The 10,734-nt window shown below is 34.1% G+C and overlaps 1 protein-coding gene across 11 annotated transcripts in view; it reads left to right on the top strand.

Moving 5' to 3' along the window:
- Positions 1–4: 4 nt before the first annotated feature.
- The window catches only part of EPHA6 (EPH receptor A6), an 868,712-nt gene continuing 857,982 nt past the window's right edge, over positions 5–10,734 (top strand). For all 11 annotated transcript variants that reach the window (XR_009047653.1, XR_009047652.1, XM_057696163.1 and 8 more), the window contains exon 1: positions 5–537. Coding sequence is in view for 9 of the 11 variants with exons in the window: in XM_057696163.1 (XP_057552146.1) it covers positions 153–537 (385 nt within the window). In the remaining 2 variants the exon portion in view is untranslated. The remainder of the gene's footprint in view (positions 538–10,734) is intronic.

The raw sequence follows: 10,734 nt of genomic DNA, 5'->3' as shown, positions 1-10,734 counted from the left end.
ACCCCCCCCCCCCCGCCATCCCCGCCGTGAGGCGCCCTCCCCCTCCCCTTCGCTCCCCTCCCCCAAACCACAGCCCGAGCTCGCTCCTGCGCGCGCGCGCGCTCTCCGGGGCCCAAGTGAATAGTCCTCGCGCGAGCGGGACACGGTGGTGGATGCAATTCCGCTCGCCTACAGCCGCCGGGAGCTCCCTGGCGCCGCAGGCAGCGTCCTCCGAAGCAGCGGCGCCTGCACCTGGGCAGCCTGGACCTTCGTGCCCTGCCCCCGGGGCCTCGCGCGGGGGGCGCCCCGGGACACCCCCTGTGGGCCGGGGGGAGGAGGAAGAGGAGGAGGAAGACGACGTGGACGTGGCCCCGGACCCGTACCCTACGCGGAACACCTGGCTGCGCTGCTGCCGCTTCGCTTTCAGCGGGAGCAGAAGAGAGCCCGGGAGAGCCATGGGGGGCAGCGAAGTCCGGGAATTTCTTTTGCAGTTTGGTTTCTTCCTGCCTCTGCTGGCAGCTTGGCCGGGCGACTGCAGTCACGTCTCCAACAACCAAGGTAAGGGAAGGGGTGGAGAAGCGAGAGGGGGCGGGAGGAGGCGGGTGCTCTGAGGGACTCGTGCATTGGTCGCCTCCTGCAGGTAACTTCGTCCCGGGTTAGGCTTCTGCGGGCTCTCCACACCAGGGGGTCGAGGATGTCCCCTCACCAGAGCGCGCTGTCCACATCGCCCGGGGCCGGCGACCTCACGAGCTGCGGTCCCTTCTGTTTCCAAATGTCTTTAAACGGATGCGTGAGCATCAGTAGCACTGGGGTCCCACCACTGTTGGCCTCGGGACCGCTCCCCGCTGCGCGGTCTCCACAGGAGGTCAGGCTCCGTGGCACAGGCTTAATGGAGACTCCTGGCTCTTTGCGGTCGCTCACAGCACGGTAACGTGGGGGCTCTCCCACATGCCTTCAAGAAAGCAGATCGCTCTCGCTGTGTGTAGCCTCTGGCCAAATACCAGCCTTTTGCTTTCTGTAAACTAAAAGCGGCCCTCGCCCAGCTGCAAACCCTGTACCCCATCCAGTACGAATGTAGAGTTGTTGGAAATTATTCCTAATTATTTGTAGCCCAGATGCCCGAAGGGGGCAGGGGGGGGAGATAAGTATGAGGCGTGAATTAACAAGTTGTGAACATCCTATTCATAAAATCAGGTAAAGTGGTGAAGTGAAGGTGAATAGTGTGTGCAAAGTGAAAGTGAGGTTTGAATGAAAGCACTGAGAATTTTTGAACATTTTCTTGCTTTCTAGCCAACAATCTTTATGAGACATATCTCATTGGATTTCTGCTATGAATATTTAAGGATCTATTAGAAAAAATCACCTGCGTATTCTCAATCCTCCTAGACGATGAGATGAACAACCATAAAAGTTTTCCAGCATGTACCTGGCTAGATGCTCTCACTGGCACTGTGATGACCACCAGTGTCACCTGTTATGTCACACTTTTACAAACACTTCAAATATAAAACTTCAGTTATAGTTACCATTTAACATATAAGGCCTGGAAATAATTTGCAGGTATATAAATGGAGGTCAGATGACATGGAAGTGTGTACTTTCTTTGCAAGGATGAGAAGGTTAAGAGAGAAGGCAATTAAAACAACACAGCCTTCTTTTTTTGTTGTAAACATATACGACCAATTTGTTAGAAATAGAATTATTCAAAGTCAGTATTTAATTGTTCTCATTTATACAACTGGTACTTTTGACATGTTTTTCTAGTTTTTTTTTTTTGTGACTTTCCAGATTGCAATCACAAATGCATATATCAATTTGAAAATCATAATCATCATGCCTTTGAAGATGTATCATATAAGCACCACCTATAGTGTGTCATACTCTTCTATGGCAGTGTGTACCTTCACACACATGCTTTATTTGTTTTCAAGGACTATTGGCATTAAATATCAAAGGAGAGTTACTTAATCTACCTCTGAAAATAGAAGGTTGTTAAAAATAACGTGTAATTTATTTGACCTTTTTATTGAAAGGAGAAACAATTTTTAATAATTGGAAAATCAGACATTTATGTTATACTATATGTGTTTACGGCTACTAAAGAGATGTATGCTTTGATAGTCAAGTTTACTAGAAATATTTTAACAAGTTATTTCCTTGCAGTCATTTCCCTAAATCAACATTTATTTTTTCATCAAGTGCCAGTAACCACCCTAGGCCCTGAGGATACCAACATAAATAAAACACGTTAGACTCTTCACACGACTAAAGTGCCATTCTACCAAAATGTGTCAGATGTTAAAGTATGACCTTTCAGATATTTATGTTAAATTTAAGGACATAGAGGAGTTGTTTGTTAATATCTTGCAGTAATCTTTACTTGTTCATCTATTTTAATGACTTTCTCATACTTTTAAAAGATGTTTTACCTAAAATATTTACCAATTATATGTAATTTTTGTGTGTTTTTATAAATTAGCTTAACTTAGCATTACTCAGTTTATCCAACAATTAAGATCCTTAAAGATAGTCTCCTAAAACTCTTAATTTGAATTTGTATTAATATGCTAAAAACACAGCCTAAGCATTATAATTGGCTAATATAGTAAGTACCTAAAGGCTAAGTTGGGTAAAATTTAGAGGAGTTCTTCAACGGAAGATTATAGAGAAAATATACTCAGATTTTTTCATCAGAAACAATGATTGCTTTTTAAATGCTTTTTACAGCCTAAAGTCATAGTGATTAGAAATTACACCTTATAATATCTTGAGATAATTGTTGAATATTGAAATCATCATGCTAATAGTTAATAAAATGTGGAACTTCAAAATGTTAGTTTTGTTTAACTGAATCACTTTGCTGTACACCTAAAACTATCAACATTGTTAATCAGCTATACTGCAATATAAAGTAAATAGTTAAAAAGCAAAACAAAACAAAATGTTATTTTTATGAACACTTGGGGGATATTTTCTTATTTGTAGTTTCATAAATAAGATGACGTGAATCAACATATCTTACCAATTTGAAAACACTGAAAATATGAGTTATTACAGAATTACTATAGTATGTATACAATATAGAAATATTGACGTAAAATAGAAATCAGATTTCTTATACACATAATAATAAACATTAGCAATATGATTAATATTTAATTTTAAGGATATGGTATTCATTTTCCTAGGAACTTTTCATCCTAATAGCTAATGGAATTCGTGTTTTATTTTTAAAATTAGGGAGGGTAAAATTTCATTTTTATATAACTTGCTTTCTCATTGAGGATATTCAGAAAGTAAATGTTTTAATGTTATTTATCTGTATTTACCAAATTATATAATATCTTTCACGGCTGAATGAAAGAATCACCCTCTTCCCCTTTCCTAGTTTCCCATACATAGGCAGAGTAAAACGATCAAAAACGTGAGGTACCTCATTTTTAACATGGTTCTTAACATGGTGCCAAAAGTAACTTGAGTATAGGAAGCATCTCTTCTCTTGTTTCTTAACTGGCAGTGAAGCTTTGCACTATAAAGACAAAATAAATCAGTTTGACTCTCTTCCTATTACCCACACCTCCTAGAATCAATCAGAAAGTAGAGTTGCTTCCTAGATCACATCATCTGATTAAGTGAAAGCATGATTTGTACTCAAATTTCTCTTATTCTGTTGATTTTCCCTCAGTTTAAAACCAGTCTTTATTTCTTGTCGGTAATTTTTATTTAAAAATAACAGATTTTACCCTCTTAATATGTGTAGACTTTTATTTCTGTGCTAGTAGCATACTTAGGAGAATATAAAATACAGTCTTGTTCCATATATATCAGTCACAGTGGTTAGTAGCCACCAGGGATCCATTAATTCAAAGATTACTCTGCTTTAGTCTAAAAGAGGTGGTGTGACTCTCAGGGTGTGACTCATGTTTCCAAAAATAATCAATACTCAAATAATTCCTTAAATCAAAATATGATTTGAATGTGAGGGTCTAGTGAGCTCATTTTACTACCAAGCTTGTGTGAATTGATCTCCCCCCGCCACTGCCCAGGGAATTCAATGACAAATGAAATAAACAAGGAAAACAATGATAGTCTGAGTCATTAGTTTCATTGAATTTAATGATTTGAATGATTTGAGTGTAAAATACGCTAAGTTGTGTGTAAATACAGGTGAACATAGCTGAGCAGAAAAAAACCTGCTTAATAAAATTCATACCCCAAAATTAGTTGAACTACCATAAGTATTGTTCACAAACTGTAAGACTGAATGTTGTTCTTATATTTATAGAAAGGGAGAAATTGAAATATTTTTGGAAAGTTCAAGAGTAAACTTTACTGAAAATATTAAAAATTGTGTTAAATAAGGAAAACTGAATGATTTATAAAGAATATTTCTAAAACTTTCACTTATATAAAATTTATTTTTGGGGATAAACTATTTATAGTTGTAAAGGTGCAAGAGATTGTAATCACATGCATTCTTGTTCACCATAAATATAAAAACAACCTAGAATGTAATTTTATTACATATTTACAAATTGAAATAAGCCATTTAATAATTAGTCATTATGATTAGTATTTAAAATAGAAACATTTTCTATGTTTTCAAACTTTTCTATAATGATTTTGCATTACTTTTGTGTTACAAAATTAAACATTAAGAAAAATGCTGGAGCTGAAATTTCTCTTCTTCACTAATCGTTGCTAGTATAAATAACTTCAGTGCAAAAGGCATCATGGATTTCTTGTATTTCCTTCTACCAATCCTCTTTGCCTACGATAGCTACCATATCTCAATCATTCTGTCTCTTTCGTTCTTCTCTTTTCACACACAAGAGTACTTCTGACTGTATATTTCATTTGTCCTAAATGGTGAGAGAATAGATCTTATTTTACACTGTACATCAATCAACCAGACCCCAAAAGTCGTAGAAGTTTCTTCATTGTGTTCTAAACTCAGCACTTCTTGGGAGTATAAATATGGTGGGGATCAGTACATAGTTAAGTAATAAAAATGGGCTGCCTTTGTTCAGTGTACTTTGTCAAGCATGTAGTCAAACTAAACATATGCAGAAGGATTAAATTGGTTATACATCCACAATGTTGTTTTTTAAATAAAAATTGTATGTATTATATATAAAAATTGTGCAACATAATTTGATATACTATGTCCATAGCATTCTTATCAACTTGCAGTTTCATTAGACTGACATTAGTTCTTTAAAAACCAGAAATTATATTACCTTTACTTTTGTCTTATTTTATTGAGTATTGTGTTTTAGAGTTTAATATTTAGATGATGAAGAGAAAAAGAATAAGTAAGGCAGGCTTTATAAATGCCCTCATGGAATTTATTTTCTAGTGAGGGAGACTGACAAAAAAAATATGCAAGTACATGAAACAGTATGCTATGGAGAAAACAATAAAGGCACTGAGCAAATAACAGGATGGACCTGCTATGTTAAATGTGAGGTTGGAAAGGCCTATCTGGGAGATGACGTGTAAGCCATATTCTCAAGGAGGAGAAAGAGCTAATTGTACAGAATGGGAAGAAGAGCATTCCAGGTAAAGGGAACTGCCTGGTCAGTGACCTTGAAGGGCAGTGAGCTTGACATGTTTGAAGAAATAAATCCAGTGTGACTGGAGCTTACTGAGCAAGGAAGTAAGGTTTGAAAGATAGTCAGGAATCAAATCCCACAGAGAAGAAGAGGAGCCATGGAAAAGAATTGAGTTTTAATATTATCCTGGATAAAATGGGAAGCTATTGAGAGATTTTAACCAGTTTTCATTTTAAGAGCATTATGGTTAGTGAGCGAAGAGATGATTGGAAGATGGCAAGAGTATAATTAGGAGTGTGTTGCAGTATCTGTGGGTGGGGTATGGTGGCTTGGCTAGAGTGGTGGTAGTGAGATGGAGAGTGGAAGATGGATTTCAGATACATTCTGGCGTGTTAGGATTATGGGATCATCTTATCATCACAGAAAAATAAATGTAGATATTCAGCATTTATATAACTTTTTCTCCAAGGGGCCTGAAAAAATTTCCCATTACTCCCCATAAAAATGACCTTACTTATAATAATTGATAATTGACAAAGGATAGGAAGGATGGGGTGAGAGGCCCATTTTCCACTTTATTCAGCTCAAACTATGATTTAAAATATCTTAATAATACAGTTTTATTATTTCAAATCATTGTACATAACATTGTACACTCATCTTGGATCAACAAATAAAATTTGTTAACGCATTTTTGACCTGATAGCTTTCCGTATATAGTTGTGTTGTTGTCAGTGTGGATAATGGCACAAGTGGGTGGAGGTATCTTCACAGAGCAATATGGTAATCCAGCAGAGTCTATCAAAACACGTAGCAATAGTTGGAAGTTTGGCTTATGCACCAATTTTATTCATCTTTGTTATGATCAAATTACTGTTATTGAAAACAAAAATGTAAGTGATGCTAGATATAAAATGGGTGTGTTTTCACATGTTTTCTGTTAGTCTTCTTTTCTCTCTGCAGTTTGTTTGAATGGAGAGAAACAAATAAATGTTCAGAAAGCTTGTAAGAGGCCCAGAAAATGAGATCTTAAAATGAGATCTTAAAACGAGGGAAGAAACTCTTAGGCTCTACACTAAACAGCAGTAAATTGCATGTAATTTAAAAAATTTCCTTGGCCAGTTATTATTCATTACTGTGAGTTGCTTTATAATAATAATATGTGAATGCAATCATGAAATATATAGAAGCATAAAAAGTCTTAACAGTCCTATATGCTTTGTATATATTTAGAAAATTCACACTCTGGAGATGCTCCATTTAAATATTTTTAAATATTCTTAAATATACATATTCAAACATAGTAAATCTTATACTTTAATGCTTGTAGTGGTCTAGATAATACTATTTTATAGTGATTTCCTTTCAGTAAACAGTATGACTTCTTATAGGATATACAGTTTTGATTTTCAATAATGAATACTCTAGAACCCAGTGAAAATATTCATTCTTTAAACAGATACTTATCAGAGGCCTGCTATTTGATAGGTGGTATACTTACTATATATAAGAATTCAAGGAGAACTTTCCTTCTCAGAATATATGATCCAGTGAAGAGTTTCCAGACTCTTACCAAGTCTGGCAGGAAAATTTTCTGTTTTCTTGAAATTAGATACAAAATTAATTAGAAAAACTTTAAAAATGCATTTGTTATATGATAACATGTAACAGTACTGATGCTCAACCCTCATAATATATTTATGTACCATTTATTTGAAAGTAATATCTATTATTTCATTACAGTTTATCTCAAAGTTAAGAAAATGTCACTCAACAGTCACATATTAAACATCTCCCTGTCAGGCATTATGCTAGGTTCTGAGTCTACAACAGTGAATATCATACAGTCTCTGTTCTTTAGAAACTCAGTCTTCTCTGTTGATGTTAGAAATCCTTGAGTAATTGATATTTACTCTTTGATTACTTGATGATTTTTATAAGATGAAGAATTTTACAGTAAGTGAGATCATGAGGGAGAGAAGGAGGGGGGTAAACTAATACTATTAACACTTTTATGTGTTTTATTTGTAAAATTGCTTCACAAGGATCTTCTAATATTAGTTTTATGGGTGGGCATATATTCTATTTAATTACATGAAAAGTAAACATGAATATGCATTTAAAAAACACAACCATGCATAGAAAATATAAATATTTCACATCGGTAATGGCTTTCCATGGATTGACAGGTGCAGGGAAATTTTGTTTAAAGGATATTGGACTAGCTTCTTTCTGGTATGTTTACTTAAGATGGATTTATTATTAAAAACTATGATTCATGGTGAAGAAGTTAGTTTCCAGTTTCAGATAGCAGCAAGTATACCTTTTAATTGAGCTTTAGAGCAAGGAACTGGGATGAAAGTGTGTATTTTCAGTCCATGTGCTGAAAATTACATTCAGCTACTTTCCCAGGATACTGCTGTGTCCTCTAGCTGTTGGCCTGTTTGATGATATGAACTCACTCCTCTGCCTCCTACTTCATTTTATAACTTCAGTTGTGAAAGTTGTACTTTACTTTTTATCATAGGAGATATACGAAAACATCTCCTTAGAAACTGAATGTTGAGGAGGTAGAATTAGTTATGTATTATTTTATTCTTGTAATGTTGGATATCTGGTCATATATGAGATATTTATATACATAATTTGTTTACTTATGTTAACTTACTAATGTAACAATTAATAATTATGTATTCTTTCAGGTTGATTACTGTATTATAATACTCATATTTGTGGTACATGAGTAATGCAAAGAGAAACATTCTTGAATAGTAAATATAGTATCTAGAATAAAGAAAAGCACTTACACATGATTTTAAAGAAATTAATATATGAAAAATTTCCTACGAGTAATGATTATAATTAGGTGTATTTTAAACAGGTTAATAAAGAGAAATATTTTGTGTACTAGGAAGTAAAAAGTCATTACATTAATATGTATTCCAAATAAGAATTATCTAAGACTAATTGAAATGACTGCCTCCAGATATGAGTTGAAATATATCTCAATATCACCTGAATTTTTACTTTTAAAGGCAGAAATGTCTTCCTTATATTGGTATGATACTTTAATATTGCTAACAATAATTAAGATTAAATGTTTAATTAGAAAATTAAACTATGTAGTGACCAATAAACATTATTCTAAACATTGGTATCTCAACTGAAGTTTATTCTAAAATATAATACAATAACTAAGTAGCTATAAACATGCAAAATGAAAGAAAAATAGGCATAGGAAAAACTGAATTATGGTACTATTTTTAAAATGAACCTAATTGATTAAGGAGTCTCCCTTATTATATATATCTAACAGTGCCCTAAGAGCACTAATCTCTGCAAGTAGAGATGTGTCCTGATGACAGACAATGTTAGCTAAAACTTTTAAAAACAAATCCTGAAAATTTCCTTCCACTCTCCTTCTGGATTTAAAGTATACTTAACATTTAAATTGTGAATGCAAGTGAAAATAATTAGTAGTTGCCATTCTGGGTGACAGGAAAGAGCTGAGCAAACTAATAGCATTGCACAAAATCATAAGACTTTTGTTAATTTCTAAAATTAAGTAAAATCTATGCATTAGTCCACTTGTTAATAACTATAATGCCTGAACAATAACGAAAAAATCCCAAGACTGCAATAGCCAGAACAATTTTATAACACCAGAACATTTAATGAGGAAAGTACATTGTTACCTTGGCTGTTTTATATGCTCAATTTAATGAGGGAGCAGTCAGAAAGAGATCCTAACTCTTATCTGAAAAAGAAACAGAATTTCAGAAGTGTACATTGTTGGTATAGCATATTGCTTAGCATGTTTTAAAATAAGTAAAATATAACATGCTCCCATTTTATTGTTATTTTTATGATGCTATATTAGAGCAAAAATTGTACCTACAGTATAATAACTTACTGTCTTAAAGTGTTATAGTATAATAACTTCATTTTATGGATTAGAAAACTATAGTTCACCCCAGTTATTAAAATAACAGGTAGTTTGTTTATTTAAAATTACATGTGTAAGAACCTCTATGATATTCACTAGTTTATGACCAAAAGTCCAGATATATATATCCACTGCTTTTTAGATTTTTCAAGAGCTCTATTACCTAGTAAAGCAGAGTTAAAGTTTAAGAATTTATTTTAAAGTTTAGTAATCTAGAGTCTTAAATACTTGTTAAAGCTAAATGAAAAATTTCCCCTGAAGTTATGAGGGTTTAAAAACAATTGAAATTGTTATCCTGTTTCTGTTATAAAGTTCTGAAATACTTCTCCATTGCAGTATAGCTGTAGTTATCTTTGGGTTTTTGTTTGTTCATTTTTATTTTTATTACTTATATATAAACACTTCAGTTCTTAATCTATATGGTTTATCTGTATGTGTTTTCCTAGAATTCTTAAATTAGTTCAAAATTAAATATGTCCAGTTTTTAAATGAAGCATATTGATACCTACTATGTTTTTTCATTGTGCGGAGAGTAGGAAACATAAAGTTCATTGCCCCGGACTTCTGAGAGCTAAGATTCAAGTAATAAGGCTATTTATATGTCAGTGAATAATTGACAGAGTAATATGGATTTAGCTGTTCCATAGATAAGTTCACGTCTATGAACTATTGTTTACAGAGATGAAAAGATAAAAGTTCCATTTTCAACGATCTTTGAATTAATATATGGAGACACTGAGAATAAATATTCATTCAGTATACTGACCATGGCTGTATATTGGCTCTGACTTTGTATGGCTGCTAGAAATGAAAAAAGATCTGCCCCCTTTCCCTGATATTAAGGACAGTGTTGTAAAGTTGAAGAGAGATACTTGATGGTTAGATACTAGCAATATAGCAAAGATAAAGGGAAATAATTTAAAAAGTATAAACAAAAAAGAATCTTGAGTTACATATGGAAAATGAAAATGAGTCTCACATTTGTCAGGATTCATCATCATAAATATATATAAGCAATAAGAAAATTAAAACGAATGACTCCTCTGGATACCTCAATTTTTAAGCTACTTTGAATTAATTATTTTGCACTTGGATATTAAAACTTACTCTGTGTTTAGGTAAAACTAAAATCCAAGTGAATAATAGATTGAACATAGAGTTTTTAAGTGAGTAGCACCACTTCGCTTTTTCATTAAAAGTTTTATCATACTCTTTAAGAAATACTGTGTTTAGTGATGGTGGCTGCTTTTAAAA

The sequence above is a fragment of the Hippopotamus amphibius genome, chromosome 10 (genome assembly GCF_030028045.1).
Source record: "Hippopotamus amphibius kiboko isolate mHipAmp2 chromosome 10, mHipAmp2.hap2, whole genome shotgun sequence".
NCBI classification, from domain to species: Eukaryota; Metazoa; Chordata; class Mammalia; order Artiodactyla; family Hippopotamidae; genus Hippopotamus; species Hippopotamus amphibius.
The sequence above is the reverse complement of the archived record's forward strand: the minus strand, read 5'-3'. Positions and strand labels throughout refer to the sequence as shown.